Consider the following 20975-nt stretch of genomic DNA (forward strand, 5'->3'; position numbering starts at 1 on the left):
TTTCAAAAAAATGGCTTTCTACCAATCGACTGGAACGCACACGTATAATAAATATATATAATATATACATAGGTATATATAGGCGCGAGTGATCGTTTAGATCAGAGAAATTTTTACTCTTCAAAGGAAATTCGCACTGATTTTTTACGAGTTATGTCAGATTGGAACCAACAGATATGTTTAACGTGGTATCTGCATCTCAGTAGTATATTGACTTGTCCCAAAAGATTTCATTTAAATTGTTGTGAAAAGATGAAAAATAATTTATAAAAAGTAACCGATAAAATAGGTACCTAGTTAGATCTCTTGCGTAGTGCACGCGCAATACTAGTGTAGTGCACTACTACGCAGACGGTCAAGCCAAGCCAGCCAATCATATGATTTTCTGAACTCAATTTAATTCCCGCGTTTTCTTTACCTGTTGCGTTTCGACAACATCAGGAAACGTGTTCATTCTTCGAAGGGATTTTCAATTTTATCTGCTTCTATTGATAAGAGCCTAAAAGGGTGTTAGTGTTTTCATTAATTAATATAGTAAAGTGTTTTCATTAATTGAATCGTTTTTTTTTTTATTGAACTAAGAAGTTTTTTGCTTTACTTAACCTCATTTTAATATCTGGTGTGCTGGTATTGTTTTTGTGTTGTTTTCATTTATCTCTATGCACATATTCATTAAATCGTACTCCAATTTTATATTAATGACAATGTGTCATTTAGTTTTTCATTGTTATATTTATTTTTTAGAGCTGCAGAGCACTATCCGTAAGAGATCCAGCTAACATGGCTGATCACATTTCTGCTGAATTAGCAGCCACTTGTGAGGCTTTAGGATATTATGATGGTCATAAATATCATTTAGATAAGCATTGTTTAGGTATAGTACAGCTGGTTGATATTTAAGTGACAGTCTTAAAAATTTTTGTATTTTTACATATCAATTAATTATTTCAATTTAGATGTAATAAAAGATCTTATCAAGTACTTAAAAAGAGATGATGATATTCATACAGTACGTCGTTACCTTGGTCAAACTAAACTTTTGCAAACCGATTTAATTAAAATTCTTATTGAGTATCCAGAAAAATATGAGTTGTGGGATGTATTATTAAGGTATTTGTAGACAATGTTTATATGATTTAAAAAGCAGCCATTCTTAAGACAGCTGGAATAAGAGCTAAAGAACTATGTACTTTTTCAGATTGATTATTAATTTAACAAGCTCTGCCTCAATAATATTTAATGAGCAGATGCCTACTGATAAAACAATGTGTAGCATTTATCAGGAAATAACAATATTCCAACAAACCTCTAAAGTAGTAATGACAGACGAACGTGTTTGGACTGCTATTAAATGTCGACTGGAAAAAATATTTATACTAGTAATTTTAAATTTCTGTTTCCATAATAACCCTTATTCAATGAAGATTTTAAGAAACTTACATGTTTATATTTAAGGAACCTTTTGAAAGGGGAGAGGAAAGAGAAATGACAATTGACAGAATCTTAATTTTAATTAGAAACGTTTTGCAAATTCCACCTGATGATAATGAAAAACGAGCAGATAATGATGCAACAATCCATGATCAGGTGAAAATATAATTTGCAATGTGAAATTTAATTTCTTGATACCATTCCCTAGTGACCAAGACCAAAGAGAAAAGATTTTTTACTTAACGAATAGCTATGTCAATGATTTAAATTTTAATGAATTTGATTTTAATGCTTATAGTGATTTGTATAAAAGCATTATATATTTTCTCTCTCTATGATCCTTCAATGGAGATTAATATAACCAATTATTATTAATCAAAAAACAAAATTTTTGTTTTAACATTTTTTAAAATGGTGCCTTGATTATAATATTTTTCTGCTCTAAAAAAATGTGTTGACGAAAATATTTTTTTAAATCACCAGGTATTATTTGCTTTGCATTCATCACAAATAGTAGATATACTTTTATATGTTGCCACAAATCATAATGAACAACAATATCATATACAAGTTTTAGAGGTATGTGCTTAACAAGCTTCATAATAATAGCATTGACATTGTTGAGATTTGTTTAATTGTTTGACTTTACATAGATAATATCCTTAATGTTCCAAGAGCAAAATGCAAGTAACCTGGCTTCAGCTGGGTTGCAACGCTGTACTGTAGAAAAGGAAAAAGACGAAGCACTTTTATTATCTGTACGTCAAAAAGAGATACAAGAAAAAATGGATAAAATGAAAAAATATGCTGGTTCAAGGTAAAAGATTTCTTTAATTAAGTCTTGTTCTACCTTTCAAATAACTACATGAAGTAATTAAACCTGTAATTAGAACCTGTTAGTTACTTTAAGGGTGATGAATAATTTAATGCACATGTAAATAAAGTCAACTGATATAAGTATGGTATGAAGGCAGGGACTGCATCTTACTTTGGGTGAGCCTTGAGGGAGAATCGCTTTGCTCTCGTGAAGCGATGTGAGACGTGTAATGAATATGACCTAATTCTTAAGACAGGCTCTTCCTCTGTATAAATGGAAGCTTTTATCCACTTGTTGGGGAAGAAGCTAACCACATTCTTGTAAGGGCTGCTAGTAATACCGGAAATGATACCATGCTATAAGATGATTTTTGCTGCTTAAATGTAGATAAAGGACGCAGTAGACTAATTAAGTTGCTTTTTACATCTTTTGTCGGTAATGAACGACGAATAAATCAAAAAAGGCTAAAAAAATTTAATCGAGCGCTTCCCTATTTTAATTAAACAAGCCTATGATGTTTGAAATTTGTAAATAAAATTTAGTATTTTTTTATGTAAGCTTGAATATTATTTGAAATGTTTAAGAACTGTAGGAAAATGAGTTGGGGTTGAAAGAATGGCCTTGTCGATGGAAGCACATCTTTGTCATTTAGCAAACTTTCTGTCGGTGACAGCCGCTTTCTATTCTATTGATTGGATTTTCAGGAGTCATGTCTGAAATTGGATTTAAATGATCATTTCCTTTTTAGTCTCGAAATAGCACTAGCTACTGATTCTTTTTTCGTTACAACGTAATAAATATGTAGCTTTTAGTTTTTTTATTTCAATTTACATAATTTTTCATTATTAGACATTCTCAGTTTGGTGGCACGTATGTTGTAACAAATATGAAGGCCATTGGTGAAAATCAACTAATTTGTCACAAGCCATTCAAGAATATAGAATCTGTGGAATTTGGTCTGGAAAAGGTAAATATAATTATGATTTAATTACTATACAGGGTGTTTTGCGTAAGACGCTCCAGAGCATGAATACAAAATGACGCGTATCTCTTTAACTGTAAAAGATATTCAATTTTTGCATAGGACCTATAGGACCTTTTCGAAACGTCTTACTATTTACATTCAAAAAGGTATAAAAATTGTTGATTTCCCTAATAATTATGACGATACGCGTCTTCTTGTATTTATGCTCCGAGGCGTTTTAAATGATGGACCCTGTATAAATATAGATATAGATCCAAATAATCAATTAATCTGCAATATTATATCCCCTTGAATGTTTGTATTATCAGTATGATTTTTGTCTGTTATAAATTAGAAAATCCTAAAAAGGCCGAAAAATAAACGAGCTATGATGGACATTAGTAGGGAACGTACTTCCGCCTTGAGTGTAAGACTATTTCTAAAGGAATTCTGCGTGGAATTTTTAATTGGTGCTTATAACCCTATCATGAGATATGCTAGATCTTGTGTTGTAAGTGGTAGCCACGAGATTCTATCGGATCCAACTTGCTATCTTTGGGCGTTGCGATTTTTTATGGAATTTAATCGCCATTACAACTTTCAGGTGAAATACGTAAGGTAAGTTCTCTGTGTTACCCTTGCACTAAAACTCGCGTCGTCGAGTTTCAGAGTGAATGTTTTTATAAAATTAGAAATATTTCAGACATTCGTTTAATTAATATATTTTTAAATTATAAATTAAGCGTTGACTGGTTTTTTGTTTAGTGAGACTATATCCACAGAGGTATTCCACTTGGTCCAACGTCAAATGGAACAATTTTATGAAATGATGGTAACCGATAAAAAAAAGATTCCTATTTGGTCACGAAGATTACACACTGCTCTTAAAGCTTATCAAGTAAGAATTTGTTTCCTATATACTCGCAGATTGGTATAACATATTTATCTGAAATATGTTTATTGGTGTCTAGGAGCTTCTTTTGACGCTATTAGAAATGGATAAGAGTAGCGATCAAGGCGTTAGAGATTCGAGTAAAGTTATTAAGAGTAACATATTTTACGTACCTGAATATAGAGAAACGATACTGTGCCAACTGTTAAATTTCGACGAAGTTAAAATGTCTCGGTGAGTAATAGAAATTAAATTTTTCATTGAAATAATATTAAAAGAGCGACGTGTATATAATTCTAAAATAAATACGCTATTTATCACTGCATTAATAAAATTTCCAATCGATCTTTCTTAAATGCTATAGAGCGTACTTAAAATTAGATGAGTCTTAGAAGTTCGTAGAACTAATTAATAACTTTCAAGCGATTCATCGAGTATCCTGGTAGTAACGAGATTGAAAAGTTTTAAAGTGTAGCAGCCGATGCCTGGATCTCGCGTCCGAGTTTTCAAAAGTTTACAAATTTTTTGTCTTTTTCGATTTGTCGTGGCATTGCGAATTTTTTAGTAAGATCTAATAATGCGGCATCTGTATAAAAATCTGAAATTTCTATTCAGTCACACGTATAAAAAGTTAAAAGTCGATGAGTTTACTTTTGCGAAGAAATAATCGGCAATTTTCGTTAAAAGTTTATTTCCTGCAGGGAGGAGAATAGCTGGAGTATTTAAGTTTTAGACATTTTATTCAATTTCTACTAATTTACGACATTTCCATCGTCATAAAAAGCTACGTTTGTTTATACAGCAGTCAATATGTAAAGAGCTATTTCCTTTCTTTCTAAAATGCGTTTGTAAGTTATTTTATGAAAATTATTGTACTATTTATATGTTTATGTGTATTTTTGATCACTGTCAAATAATTGATTTTCCGTGTATATATAGCAAGAAGAGGGTAACAAAGGTATAGAAAATGTTGCCAAATGGAATAACTGTTTACCGAAAGTTTTATCTTCAGCAGACAGGCATATTCACTTTCGGATCAATCGGATCGGCTAGTCAGGAAGCCACTCGTGCTCCACCCGATTTCGTTTGGCCATTTCTCTTTCCTTTCCTCGATTTTCCATCCTCTTTGTGCCTCTCACTATTTTCTTTCTTCGTTTCTTGGCGGAATAAACAACTTTTATCGACCTTCCGGTCGGTGAAATGGGAAAAGGCGGTGGGCGTTTAACTTTCTAAGAGTTTGACGGGTTTAGCAAGGATTTTCGCGACGGAATTGTAAGAACGAAGGTATATGCTGTGATACTGCAGTTACTTGACAAAAGTGACAGTGACGAAAGCGCTATGACATGTTGCCGGCGAAACTTTGCTAAAGATACGAAAGTTATTATTCTGATTATTAAATTGCGGTAATTTTGACAAGGACTCTTCAAACTTTTTCCACTACTCGTTATGAAACTCCCAATGCATTCTCCCCTATTAAATAAACAATCGTACAACCTTTTGTAGTTGACAATGTTATTGTGTACAAAAAATAGTTTAATAGTTTCGTTCTTTCTTACAGAAAATATCTGGCTGACCTAGTTACAACTACTCATATTTTCTTGAAGATGTTGGAACACTCCTGCAGCAAAGGACACCGCAGTCTGGTTGTACAGAAAGTTAAGCATAAGAAAAAAACTAAGAGTCAGAAAAGTGAGTATTTCAGATATATTCCTGTGTTTTAATTCTTTTACCTTTATTTATTGCATGTTTATCGTAAAAAATTTAAATATTGTTCGTTAAAGAAAAGGAGAAGCCGAAAGCACCCCTTCCAAGCTTGGACGAGCTTTGGGACGATACTGGTCCAGAACTTTCCGCTGTGATGCGAGAAGGTGTGATTCCAGAGGTGGTGCCATTCGATGCCGCTTCGGATAAAGCAATCGATGATCAAAAGTACGTTTCCCATGAATCGACACCTCGAATCTCGCTGAGAATTATGTAGTCTTATTTAATATTGATGTTTTAGGGAGGATGCCATGAAAAAAATTCAAAGACTGTTACGTCAAAAGCAGTTGGAGCAAGCTACCGGACTGTTTCGTTCGGCAAGGTAAGCGTTTCTTTCTCGGAGAAGAATGAAACAGTGGAGAAGAAAAGAGGGGAGAGAAAAAATCAGCTTATCTCATAAGTGACAGTGACATTAAATCGCTGTAATAGCACGAAGGGCGCAGTGTTTATTTTGAAAATCGATCTTGCTTGTAAAGTAACTCGTTGACATGCAAGGACTTTGCTCCGCTCTTCAGTCTTCCAGCGTGAGGATGAGATTGGAAGTGGTGCCGTGCCGATAACGTTCGTCAACCTCGCTGAATTTCAGCGCGATCTTTAACGTCACGGACAATTTTTACTCGGACCAATTTTATTGCAGAGAGGATGGAAAGAAACCCCGACTGTATAGCGTGTCTCGCCAGAAGCTTGCTACTTTTTAGTGAATCGCGCGACCCCCTTTTTTTTACAGTGGAGCACAATACACTTGGACCGAAGGTGGCGAGAGTGGCTCTGAGTAACTGTGTGACGCAGGGTTGGGGCTTCTGCGGAAGCTTTGTTTTAGCAAACAAAGGCACTCGGTGTAATGGGGTTAGAAAGTGAACGGAAAGTTGGGATTTATTCTCCTGCAGCTGGGGGAATATTTGACCACGGCTCTGGCGAACCTTGTACCGACGACTGACTTGAAAAGCATACCTCTTTTATACTTGGCACTTTCCCTCTTTCGAGTGTTACCCGTTAACATTAGCATGACAAGAATAAACTCTGCTGCGAGCAGAAAAACAAAAGGTGGAATTTACGTTTATAAAATTTGGTTGGGAGAAGGAATCGAAAGGATATTGGACGGTGAGCCAGCGAAGATTGAGAGATTTTTGGCGCTGTGCTGCACAGGGAGCGATATCGATTCGCTATGAAATTTTCGTCGTTCATCGTTCCTTCAGACTCTGCGGCCAATTAAGCAACGAACGGCCGAGCGCTTGCGTTACCGCAGATATTTACATTACATTAAATCTGAAAGGGGCGCCTCCTTCTGGAATATAGGGGCGTATATCGGTTCATCGAAGTGCACTGGCACCTACACCCGCCTCTTTGAAGCGCTCCACCTCTAAACGCGTCCATTTGTACAGTTTTGCCTACTCTACCCGGCTTGTTTCTCCGTTCCACTTCACCAAGCTTTCCAGTTGGAAAGCTTAATCACTGTTCCAAGCTATCTTGTTGCAAAACAGTCTGTAGATAAAATTCCTCCTCGCGAGCGAACCTTTTTTAAGACGTCAATTTGCGTTACTCTGCTTCCGCAAAGATAGATAGGGCTGCGTTAAAAACTCTACAGTGCGGAGGTTGCGTTAAGTAAACGTTAAGATTTGTAATTTTTGTTATCGCGTCACTGTTCCCTTCTCCACACGGTGAAAAGCTCGAGATGGGTTCTTCCCTTATAATAATTCTCGAGTGCTCGTTTCACGGGTAGGAGGATAAATTTATCTCGATCCACGATTAAAATGGAAGCTGGCAATTTCATGGTTGTAGGACGACCTTGTGCACACAACATAATAAAAGGGGAGATCATATTGTTGACTGTTGCATACAGCTCCAGATGGCTGGAGACAATATTATTAATAACACGTTTATGGTAATATCCTCCTAGGTATTAGAGTAAACAATCTAATACCGGATGCAGTGGCTCAAGACTATATATACATGTTCCTTTAGAGCTTACGAGTGGTTCCCGGTGATCGTGTTTCGTTTGCCTAGCAAATACTTGGTCGTTTCGGTATCAGCTTCAATCCCTAATTTTCTCCTCGCCGTCTGCCAGCAGCGGTGCACTCGGCAATGTATGTCGACTTTGGTGCGGTCTCGCCTCGCGCAGCTAAGATAATCAAGCAACAGCAGTTGTATGGAAAGAGTCCAGTCCTTTCCGCTTTCGACCTGACTTTAAAAATTTTAGAAAAAAAAGAACCGTGCGATTTTTCGGAACAAGCAAGGCAGCAGCGTTATTCGCACATGACAGGAGGATCGGACAGCGAATGCGCTCTATTACGGGGAATGGAGGAGAATGGTGGTGGTAGGACGCGTGGGATGACCGAGCGATAATTATTATTCGTGCAGCGCTGCTATAGCGTGCACACCTATTAGGATAGGAATAAGAGATGTGCGCGTTCGATGGAAGACCCCGATGCTTCGCGTCGCGTTGCGTCGGGGAGAGATTCCATTGTCACGGGACTCGAAATCGGGGGATAATGGGGATTGTACGGCGGTGGATTTCTATTCAGACAGACTTTGCCCCGGCAGAGCTACAGCCCTGCACCCCTTTCGGCCCCCGGGCCGTCGAGACTCTTCTTCCGCCTCGGGGACAGCGCCAGCCGAGCCCAGTCGCTCTTATTGGATTCACCCTGGACGGGGATTTTGCACTTTCGGGAAAGCTCTCCCCGAGTACTCGGGGGTTCCCTGACCCCCCTCCCACCCTCTCTTCGATACGTATCCCGGATTACATCTTTCGCTTCGTATGTAAACGAAACTCCACGCTCAACCGTTCCCATTCCCATTCCTATATGTATATATGCATCTTTATTTAATATATAGTAGCAAAACTCAATTCCTCCAATATTCCGATTGGCCTTTACGATTTTTTTCTCCATCCTCTTTCCATACACCTCTAATCGCGAGGGTCGAATTCAATTCTGGACCCTGTGTATATTTATGCTCGAGCGAAGGCGATACACGGTGACGCGCGAAGAAGATGAATAAGCAACTATAATGTCTTTGGTTATTCAGGATATTGGCTGAAAAGCAAGTGCTTCGATGTAAGAAAGAGGCCAACTTTCCAGTTTTACGTTAATCGGGTTTTACAAAGAAGCTAGCCAGGCTGCTTATAGGATTTAGCTTGATTCTGCGCTTCGGAAGAGTTTTCCAAGTTGTCCGTGGCATTCGCCGCTAAGCGCCATGCACCGTGTATGTATACGTCTATATAGTATGTGTACGTAAGTATCTCGCGTATAGGATTACGTTTCTGTTCGTATGTAAACTAAGGGAAGTTTAGGGTTAGGGGTGAGCAGGGAACGGACGCGCGTGACTCTGTGTGTACACAGAGGCACCATTTGACTAAAAACAATATGAAACGCTACTACACGTGGAGAGAGTGACAGTGAGGTATGTGTAAGTATATATATATATATAGTTAGACGCAGGAAAATACTATAGGTGTGCACCGCGTGGTCGTTGAAATCGCTCCTAAGTGGAATTTCGTGTCAAGTGACCGAAGCGATTCTCAGATTTTAATGCTATTCCAGCATTGTGCGGTAACATCGAGAGGAAATAAAACATGGGCTTTCCTGGTTTTCCAACCTCTTTCGATCTTTTGTTTCCACTGACTTATCGGTTCCGTTAAAGGCTCGTTAATTGCATCACCGCGCGCGGTATTTGTTTACTACTGGAGCGTTCGGTACAGCAGAGATCGAGCTGCTGCTGCGATGGGCTCGTACGAAAGAAAAGTAGTATTTGCTTATAACGCAATTAGAGGGAAGCAGTCCTATGTAGATGCATCGAGTTTTATATCGCAGAACGGGCAAATCCTATTACGCAGCTCAACTTTTATCCACGACTTCTTTTGACGTCTTTGAGATCTCTCACGATATTCCTCCAGATATACGTGCTGCACTTGGTTTTTAATGAAAACTCTGGATGAACAGAGCATTTTTTACGCGAGCAGCTTGGTATCTGGCACAGGGTTAAGAGTCTTCCACCATTAACTACACCCTATTCAGTGCCTTCCGCCAAGGTGAAGACGTGATTTTACCTTTGTCCTCCAGTCACGTACGCAGACTTTCGCCGTTCTCCTCTCTCTCTCTCTCGACTCTCACAGGGAATAGGACGTTCGTGGAACCGTCGAGTCCTCTTTTCCTTTATGGAATTGCAAAGTCTCCCTTATAGACCTTCACGGAGAACGGAGGACCGTCGACCGCTGCTTCCACCATTCCTTCCAACAGAATTCATAAAGAAGGCCCCTTAAATAAAATTGAAAACTCGCTCTTTATCGATTTCATTATTTCTCCCTGAATAGCGAGCTTCATTGAAATTCACTGTATAATGGTACACTACTCATTTCCCGACAGTTTTGCAATGGAATATTTTAAGCTACCATCAACAGAGATACGTATTAGATCTACGGTGGAGGAGCACGCTTGGTAACCTGGTAACCTATAGCAGCCTTGCCAACCTGGCAGCCTGGCTACCGATAGTTGCTCACCTCCTCTATGCTTGATAGATGTAATGAAAGTCAAGCAGGGCATGCTCGTGCCATCATTCCATCGGAGGTTTTCTTCCAAGGTCCCCTGTTCTCCGGGCTTGGCCTCGAGAGTAACTTGGTCTCCCGAGCTGACGGGAACAAAGGCACTTTGCAAAGGTGATGCATGTACGGCACAGGCCACTCGCTACGGCGCTAGTGGTCGTCTAAAGGTAGGATGCGCCCGTTGGTGAAGAATGGGGAGGGGGGGGGGTGGGTGGGGGTGGAAGACTATGACGCTACGAGGCTAAGGCACTTGACGCGCAACCAGCCGGATGTTGGTATAGATCCTGCCGAGGGAGGCTCTCGTGCTTCGGCTAGCCTCCTTCGAGACCCATTCAGTTTACCACCCGGACCTCCACCCCCCCTATACTTCTTCCTTCGCCCAACGCCTGCTGCGCTCCACATTTGACACCCCCTCCCCTCCTGATATAACGAATAACTCGACGAACCGTTCGACTGCTCGCTTTCGATCTTCTTAATCATGCGTCACTCGTTAACGCTCAGGTTTGATGGCGATCCATCATTTTCTTGGCGAAAAACAACCAAGCAAATATATACCTCCCGCAGTGATGACACGTTTTGCCTCGTGTAAGCAGATCGCTACTGCAATTAAAAGAATGGATGCTGATGATCAAAGCGTCGATTCTCCTCTCCGTCTCACAAGTATCTTGTTCCTTTTTCATGGTTTGCGTCTGACGTTTCGCCATTAAACTGTCTTTGCGTGTTTGTTTTTTCAGAGAAGTGTGGCCGGAGAACGATTGTTTTGGTCGTGCCGGTATACCTGTGGAAGAAGAATTCCTAGCTCTTCGCGAAATCTTCTTTGCGGATCTCGGTGGTGAGTAGTTTTTCTAATATTTGCATACTCAGACTCACTTAAAGTTTTCAACCGGATTCGTATACTATATTAGAATTTTAATCTACCGTTACTTCCAAAGTAATCTCGTATTATAGCATGATGTAAATTGGCAAAATTACTTATTTTATGCCAGCATTTAATTTCTCAGTTTAGGGACCTATTAATATGTAAAGCTTTAGGATTAAACGTTACATTTTATGAAATCCTCCTAGTTAAAGGCCAAAGTATATAAGTATAAGCTGACGATCTTTGACAAAATTTAAAAATCATTTATTATTGTCTGGGGTAATGGTTCATTGAGCATAAAATTTAAGTCTTCCATTTTTCACCTCGAGCTTATATAAGTATACGCGATAACTGAAGTTTATTGAAAAAATGATATGCTCGGCATACTAATCCCTCGAGAGAAATGCATCCGTTACGTTACAAACTTTGCCATTACAAAAAAGTTAAAGTAACTTAAATCGTGGAAATACGAATTTTCTCTAAGCTCGCGCTACGTTGAAAGTTATCTATTTCTTGAATAATTCATTCGAGCTTGAGATTTGAGCAGAAAAAAATGATGATTATTTCCTAGATAAAAACAATATTTGCCTCTGTGAGGTTAGCAGGTGTTATTTCCTTTAAGAAAATATAAAGCGCGAAAAAACTTATAAATACGTGATTTTACTGAGGGAAACTCAGACAGGGGTGGTTGTAATAACTGGCACATACATCATGACACGAATTTAATTAAACGCGCTGCTGGTATTCATTTCACGCTTCTAATTTATGTATGAATAACTGCTCCGTTAACTGTTGAGATTTTCTGACGATCCTTTCCCGTAATATAGCTATTTATCTCTATTTATTGCCTACCTAGCAAAAGCAACCTGATTTTCAACCGTTTTAAATGCCAAATAAAGAGCAGAAATCAATATTGTTGCCAAAAGAAAGGATTTATAATTAAAGATTGAACAGATGGAAAACGGAATATTCCATGATAAGCGAATCTATTTTATACGGAATAACGATCGCGAAATTATATAAGGCTACCAGTTATTTCGGCTCCACATCTGATTTCTATACATTTTTGATAACAAGTTAAAATTCATCGCGGTTACGACTTTACGAATTACTCGGTTGAAAATTTTTTCCTGTTTCTGACGTGACAACGGTGGTTCATATAGTCGTCAATGGGCTGGTGAAGTCGTTAAATGTTAATTCCCCTTTTACAACTTAGCAGCGCCTTGCGATGGCAGCTAACCATTCACGATGGTTTATATAAAACAGCCAAGACGACATCCGGACAGCTTTATTTTATGACGCGAGCAGTCCGAAGTGCACCCCATTATCTCCTTGTCACTTCAAGATTTAGCGTGGGCCAAGGACAAGCGCAGTGTATTGTTCTTTCTGCTTATTCTTTATTTTAATTAGAAAGCAGCTAGATAACCGAGCTGCGAATAAATTCTAAAGCAGAATCTTTTATACTGCGTCAAGTGTATTAAGAAAAAGTTTAAATTTCTTGTCCACTGTAATTTATCGCGAGTGTATACTACTCGACGAGTTTTTCTTAACTGCAAGGTACATTTACAAACTTCTTTTTTCTGCAAATTCAATATGCTCGTGTAAAGAGTTCTATTTATTCACGTCACTTTTGAGGAATGCAATATACAAGTACAAATTACTTCGCGTTTCGACGTCTTTGCTTTCTTTAAAAAATATAAATACATGCAGGGTGACATGCGATATGCTCTGCTTTTAAAAACTCATTTTTTCCTAGTTTTCTTTACATTTACCTTCCCTTTTGAAGGGAAAACGTACACTTATGCTTACGTTTCGCTTCGGCCTCTTTCATACGTAGATACAATTCTAGTCTGTTGGCCAGTGATGGATGAATGAAAAAAGAGACTACTTTCTATTTTTCACAGAGGGATCGTTTGATGAATGAAGACTAAGTCGAAAGTCTAACTGCTGATTCGATAAAGCTTGTAAACATTTACCTTTTGTGTGTGTTCAACCGATTGACACATGGTGAAAATATTCAAGTCAATTTTATTGCGTATCCGCACGTCTAACGTCATATTTTTACATTCCAAGGAAAAATTAATGAATTTCAATGGCATTTAACGTTTTACACATCAGTAATTGTAATAATATTATTCGTTTAGGAGAAAAAATCCAAACATTTATAGAGATATAAATAAATATTTGTAAACATTATTTTTTACAAATGTGCACAAGTTATAAACATTATGAATGATACTTAAAAAAAAGTTAAATACAATTTTTCCTGTTTATTACGTTAATTTTTCATTCAAAGAAATTGACATTGAAATGAAAACTTCAATATTAGCATTTGTATCAAACGTGTTTTCTACAGTAAACTTTGTACTGCGCGATTAACTAAATCTTATTTAGAGGTTTATAATTGTGCCACTTGAGGCGTTCTTAACATTATTTCACATATCTCGCTAGTATACCAAGAAAAATGGAAATAGTATAACTTGATCTTTACAGTCTCAACTATATATATTTACAAAATACCTTATCAAGAACGATTTTATTATCGTTGTCTATATTATATTTGATATATATGATTAACTATAAAAGTATAATAGTAGCTTGAAAATATAGTAAGTCTTATATTGTGCACAGTGGGTTTAACAAACCGCTGATTTAATTACGGTTAGTATCAAAATGTATACATAGATATTCCCCACTGTGTCAGAAGACAGTAATCTCATCTAGAAAATCACTGGAAGTATAACCAGCATACAGGGTAGACCGGGACTAAAAGTAACAGGGACAGGCTGTAACAAAGTTTATATCTTAAGAGAAAAATAAATATGCAAGATGTTAGAAGCTTTTATTTGCACATTCAAACATTGAGAAGCGGCGTGTGCAAATGTTTTATATCAGTATAGCTTAAATGCATATGCAGAATGATTTTTTGATTCAAGAAGTAAAAGTATCACCTTAGTTTAAAATTCCACTTATTAGGGAAGAGAGTGGGGTAAAATAATCTCTCTAAGGAAAAATCCATCACAGTGACGCTAATATCGATTTTAACGTAGCACAAATTGTATGGAACAAAGATCATATGTTACTTTACATTTTTGCATGACTGCCACAAAATTAAATTGTTAAAGATATACTTTGTAGTAATCAATTTAAAGTAAACCTTACAAAAAGGTCATTTTATCCTTACTCGTAGGATCAAATGATCCCATGGCGAATAATTTAAATTATTATCTTTTACCTATATAGATACGATAGACAGAAGCTATAATATTTTCAATAAGGAAGTAGAAAAGTATATTTTAGTGCTAACATTCTGCTTTTTATAAAAAAAAAAATTATTCAAGTATGAGTGAAAAGAGTGAAAAAAGTACATTGGATTCAATCTTCTCTATAAAACTCAATTTTTAAACCGTTTTTTGCCTATAAAATACATTAGTCATCATCATCGTTACTACTTTTTGTGCCTTGGACTGATTCTTACCGATGAATCCACTATAGGATCATTTTGCCCTAAATGCGTTGCTCATCTTGCATCGAATTTTAAACTTGACCAAAGTCGATTTTAAATTAATTTTAAGAGAAAATGAAAGTTCATACTTATTATTATGATTTACTCAATTGAGCGATTTGAAAAGTATTCCCATATTATTTTTCTGTAGATGATTGAAAAATCGTTTATTTTACAGGAAAACGCTGATGAACATATAAATGCTGCTAACAACTTTTTACGTATTAAAAATAGACATTGTTATATTATATTATGTATTTCAAAACTTATGTTTTGATATGGATTGATTTTGAAACGAATGATACACTGATAGCAAAAATTGTTTTAATTAAATAAATTTTGCTTTCTTTGGAGTAAATATTTATTTGAAGATTTTCACGAGTAAATCGATAGATTTCATTTTAATGTGTGTGTGTGTGTGTGTGTATCTGCTTAAAATTAAAAAATTATGTACTTAAAATATTTACTTAAAAAATGCAATATTCATTTACAGCAAGCATGTATAGAGTATACGTAAATGTTAATGTGTTTCGTTTATAGTGATATATATAGTTGCCATTACTATACAGCTCTCTATAGCTGAGGAAAAATGTAACTACATATTTAATAGTTCCGGGATCAAATCTTTTTTCTTATCGTACATATAGTGCCTCTGGATTTGTATATTTAAGGGAAGTTTGACTTTACATAATATGTATGAAGTACGCGCGCGCGCGTGATACTTTCCATATACTGTACTCTATGTATATACATGTATGTTTTCTATGACAATTGGAGACTTTTTTAAATGTTTTATAGAATTATAAAGCAAAAGTTTGTTTTTGTAATAATATTTGTTATTAAGCAAATGTTTGTGGGTTGGTAAGTCAATGAATTGTGCAAGCGAATGTTAATATTTTGAAGCTTTTACTGCAAACACAGTACAAATTTCTAGTAGATCTATACAAAAGCCACACTACTCAGCAAATTTAGAAACTAACTGAATATTACTATAGCTTTTACTTACGGACATTGGGATCACAGTAAAAGCTCGTGTTTCTTTTTAATAATTGGGTTTTTGTTGATTTTTACAGTGTGCGCTTTATAACTTAGAAATTTGAAAAGATATGACGACAGTGCTCTAAAATAGAATATAAATGTCTGATTTTCACTATATTTAGCTGTAATATTCTCTCTATATGCGCAGTATGTTACTTTTTTGCCACATTTTGTTTGCATATTGATTTCTCTGTTTATTTTAGACTACATTTAATATTTTCTATATTCTATCAATGCATTTTTATCACAATTATCTTGCAGACATTTTTTTGTATCCTGAAAAGAGATGCTGCATCTTTGAAATTTTTATAATAGATTATAAATGTGTTCTACATTGATACGATCAATGTATTCCTATCACTAACACAGTGCGCGCAGTATACCTGAGAAGGACGAATAACATATACGAGATCTGGCTGATTCCGTATTGTTCAGACATGCAAACGCTTATACTTGTGTTCTTGGGGGAAAAAGAGGGTCGCCAAGGGGAATCGAGTTGTTCAAAGACAGTATTCTTTCGGTGTAACCTTGTTTATTTGCTCTCGGCCTTTCCCCCTTATCAACTATATCTTCTTTCATATGTTTTTCTTTCCCTGTTTTCAACGCGAGCCAGAAAAGTAATGACAAGAGACACAGTTGTGTATTTCTCCTTTTCTACTTCCCCCAACCCCCCCCCCCCCCCTCCTTCTCTCACCCCAAAGATTTATAATTCACAAATTAAATCGTCAGTGGGTCAATCCTCATGATTGCTCCCGTATATATCACACACGAAACCCGTATAAAGTCAATTCCAATAAGTTGAGCAGAAATACTTTCATTATTGTCAACTTCATTTAACTAATTAATTGATTCTTGGAGCTCAAAGCTGACTTGTGCAATTGATCGTTTAGTGGTTGAATTTAGTTGGAGAGCACCAGGGATATATAGATTTCCCGTTCGTTCTTAGCTTCCCATTTGTTTCAGCTCGCAATTTGGAGCATTAATGATTGGATTGGATAGCATTGTCGATATAAGCGTTTGCGATGGAGAGGAATACAAAAGCTGTTGATTCTTCGATTCTCCGACTGAATAAAAATATAATTCGCATTTACGTGTAGAGGTAGCGGAGCGTTTGATTCTGTTTAAAAGTATGAAGCGTGCGTACACCGATAATAGACTCATATATTACAGGTTTTGAGTGTGTGTGTGTGCGCGCGCGCAGCAGCGTAATTCCGAAGAACAATGACTGAATGGAACAATCGTAGCGGGATCCTTGAAGTGGAGCAATGGTTGGAATTTACATCCCTTGCTCGCCCGGACGATCGCCGCCATATGTCTGCATCCCCGAGTCATCCCTTGGCACCGCCTACGCCCTCGTGACTCCGCTGCTGCTTGCTCCTCCAATTTACCTAGAATCGGCAGCACGTTCACCTTCCTTCGATCAAATTGCGATTCGCTACGTTACTTCCGCGATTCCGGGACAAACCAATTCGACGTCTGCTGTCCGACTACAGCTTTCCCAGCCCGAGCTTCGCATAAAATATGGACACGAAACTATTGCGAATCCGATCGTTTCGTCACGATTGGAATTTTGCACCGAACCTCTGCATCCCCTCCGATATTTTCTACGATCAAATCTTTCCCCCATAAATTTAAGAGAATTCTTTAATTTTATTTCTACTCTGGAATCGCTGGCATTTTCTGTTCCGTCTTTAACACTAATTTTTGGGGGAATTTCCGCGAAATGCATGATGGGGCAATGGGTAAGAGTGTCCGTTTTTATGGTGGGAAAGCACGTTGACACGGTGTTACCGCATCAATGTTCGAGCATTAACGACAATTGCTCTTATCTTTTCGCCCGCGTGCTTTATGCCTTTTGTTGAAACAAGTTTTTCTTTCCGAGTCACGCCATTTATCCATGGCTATAATCTTGCGCTACTTGCCTTGAATACGACCTTCTTATTCTCACTTTATACTCGCCGAGGGAAAAACTGACGATTTAAAAAAAAAAAGAGAGAGAAGAGAATAGAGACAGACACATTTGTTTGCGGGGTGAACACTTTTCGCCGCTATCTGCAACTTTTATAAGGTATACAAATGGGATACCGAGAAGACCAAGAGTGCTTCATGTCTGTAAGCTCCTTATACCCTCCCTAACCTATCCCTGCCACTTGTTAATGAAGTTATGATTGAAGGTTAAATTGCATGAAATTGCTTCGCTTATTACGGATACGGCTTACTATAAATGCAAATTAGAGTATAAGGTATATTAATTTTTTTGTTGCTTCGGACGCCTTTACTTAAATGAGTTTTTGGTTAGTTAGTACCCACGCTCAGACGTGCTGTACGCGTATACCGTTACATAAATACTCTTCCTCTGAAAATAATAAAATCGAGAAGACGTGGAAAGTTTCATTTTAAAAATAGCTTCTCCATCGGTCGGGGTATTTGATAAAGTCGGTGCGATAAGGGGATCCATCGAGTTGGCCGACGACGCTTCTTCTCTGAATAATCCGGAGAGAGTCTTGCGATTCAAGGTCAAGAGGCATCCTTTGTACGGGAAACGACTTTGTACTCTCTACAGGGCTTATATTTTGTCTTTGTATTATCTCCACGGAGTTTCGCCTTCTCGATTTTTCACGGATAATTCAAAGAAAGCCGCGGATTCGCGTTTCCTGCCGGTAGCGCGTACACCGTAAAATAATAATGCATTTGTGACTTACGTAGAAATTGAATAACAGTCGTGCTTGAATAATACAGATATGTAAATGGAAGTTAGTCCAAACTGCACGGGGTGCCGACGGGATCATTTATATTGTATCCAAGCCGACGTTTTCTCTCCTATCTGCACAGCCGGAGTTTCGAACCTCCGGCACGTTCCTCCTCTCATTCTCTCCCGGCCACCTCTATAGATATGTACCTACACTCTCTCCTCCAATTCCTCCCTTCTTCACTTACAAACAACCGTGAAAATCTAAACATTCGAGCATTCGTCTGTGTATATATTGGCCACCCTCGCCATCCTTTTCCTTAATTCCTCTTCTTCGTTTCATTTTTTCAACCAATCCTTGAGTCCTGCAATGTTCGATTATCAACATTTATCTCGACGGATAAAATCTTTTATCACATCTCTTAAAAGTTAAACAATATTCCTAACTATATACATATAATAATTATTTGAAATGCTGTCGGTGTTTTAAGTGTGCAGGATTAGCTCGTCAAATTCATTGTTTACATTATACTGTTATCGATTTTTGTCAATTATCTCTCGGTATCACCGTCAGTCGTCGTCCTTTCGAATCCAGTACGTGACGCATATTGTCATTTAATTGTAATTTATTCATTTTCGCTTCGTATGGTAGAGTTTTTTAATCACTCAAAGTTCAATAAAATTAAAAGTATGCTATAGGTATATACACTCAAAAATATTGTACATTGTGTTTTCGACCCCATTAACAGTCAATCCCAGTATCAATAAATTTAATTTATAAATGTTAATGGGGTCAAATACAATGTACAATTTTTCCGAGTGTCTATAGAGAAATGGTCAAAAGACCAGAGCAGCATATTTGTTCGAGTTTTTGAATGTTCAGTGGAGTAATAGGTATATAGATACCGGGAAATATTTCTGTTGCGCTCATAGAGAAGCCCGGGCGCAGTATTCAGTCGGCTTCTACATTTCGCTTGTCTCGCATAGATCATGCCGTCGACATATCGCCGGGGGTGAATTCGCTCATTCGTTCGTGGAAAACCGCGCGGAGCAATGTCTCGTATAATACCTACGGCATTGCGGTTGTTGGATCCTGCTGAAAGAAGCTCTCATCTTTCTATCCCGTTCTCGCGCGCGTCTTTCGTACCTATACATTCGAATATTTCAAATCTCAGAAGGAGGAATCTCCAAAATATAATAGCGAGCAATGGAATTTATCCGAGTGTCAAAATGGCAAATAAGCCTCCGACGTTATATATATCCCGAAAAAGATTTGGAGAAAAAAATGAGCGAAATTGGTAGCCATCATTCTGATATATATATATATATATATATGTAGGTACATGTGTATACGTATAGAGAACCGTAGGACGATTATGGAAAATTTTGCTGGACTCGGTGCTGCTGCGCGTATAATTTCGCATTGATCGGCAAAAGTTTCTGGTACTTTAATAACTGGAGATTTCGATGGATTATATTCGATCGTCACGAAATTCAAGCTTACGGTGCTCAAATATTTCTCTAGTAGGTGAACGCTTGTGTCAGCGACCACCTATGGTATTTCGGAACCCTCTTCTCGCCTAAAACTTTTGTCGGAAAATTGAATGCGACTCGATGCCGTGGTTTCCACGATAATTGGTTCTGAGAATTTGTTCGGCTATGCGAAATCAAGCTGAAAGCTTGCCTGGCAGGCGTATTTAAAAGGGGTAGTTAGGGGAGGGTAAAGGATACTGGCACAGCGAATGATCGATGGACTGTATCAGCGGTGATAAATCTGACTTTTCACGAAGAAAAATGATTTTTACGAATTGCCGTTGATGGTTTGCGTATCTGAATTCAAAGTATTCGTATATTTCTTCAGAGATTTTGCACTCGCAACGGCATCTCCCAGCACCCTCTTTCCGCGCGAAACTTTCGCCAGAAAATTGAATTCGAATCGATGGCGCGGCGAATGCGCTTCTACCGAGTTATTTATTTCGCGACCAGAGAGTCACTGCATATAGAGAGGTCTTGAATTGCGAAATAAAGAAAGCTGGAGAAAGAGAGAGAGAAAGGAGATGGAGGAAATAGTGGGGCGGGGGAAGGGGGGGGGGGGGCTAAGAAGAGAAGAAAAGAAGAAGAGGTGAGGAGGAAGGGGAGGGGGTGGTAAAAGGATAGGAAAAAAGTGCACAAGCCGAACGGAAGCGAGAGCGTAGCTGCAAAAGACAGGGAGCAGATGAGATATAGGAATCGAAGCGTGAAGGAATGATCAATGCAGAGAAATAAGCCGAAAGATGAGAGTAAAGTGGAGAGGAGCGGTAAAGAGTGGAGGCAGGAAAGATGAGAATAGCTGGTCTGGGAGATGGAGAGATGCGAAGCGTTGGAGAAGCTGGTTCAGCCACGAAAAGATATAGTGGGAGCACGGTGGAGATTGCGGAAGACAGGTTTAAGGGTTGTGGGAGAGAGGGCAAAGGAAGCAGCAGCAGCAGCAGCAGGGAAGAGA

The 20975-nt window shown here is 37.9% G+C and overlaps 1 protein-coding gene across 2 annotated transcripts in view; it reads left to right on the top strand.

Annotated features, from left to right (window-relative positions):
- The first annotated feature begins 385 nt into the window (after positions 1–385).
- timeout (circadian regulator timeout) overlaps positions 386–20975 on the top strand; it is a 114408-nt gene continuing 93818 nt past the window's right edge. Inside the window, exons 1-15 of one of the 2 annotated variants that reach the window (XM_066745521.1) lie at positions 386–509; positions 745–874; positions 957–1110; positions 1199–1379; positions 1456–1587; positions 1915–2010; positions 2085–2248; positions 3098–3215; positions 3568–3830; positions 3978–4110; positions 4184–4338; positions 5663–5793; positions 5886–6033; positions 6107–6187; positions 11137–11234. In XM_066745521.1, coding sequence (XP_066601618.1) covers positions 781–874; positions 957–1110; positions 1199–1379; positions 1456–1587; positions 1915–2010; positions 2085–2248; positions 3098–3215; positions 3568–3830; positions 3978–4110; positions 4184–4338; positions 5663–5793; positions 5886–6033; positions 6107–6187; positions 11137–11234 — 1948 coding nt within the window. In that variant the 5' untranslated portion in view covers positions 386–509; positions 745–780. The other variant, XM_066745522.1, reaches the window with a different exon arrangement.

This window comes from Prorops nasuta, unplaced genomic scaffold (assembly GCF_024137725.1).
Source record: "Prorops nasuta isolate Cenicafe-Biocafe unplaced genomic scaffold, Cenicafe_Pnas_1.2 PNAS00063, whole genome shotgun sequence".
NCBI lineage: Eukaryota > Metazoa > Arthropoda > Insecta > Hymenoptera > Bethylidae > Prorops > Prorops nasuta.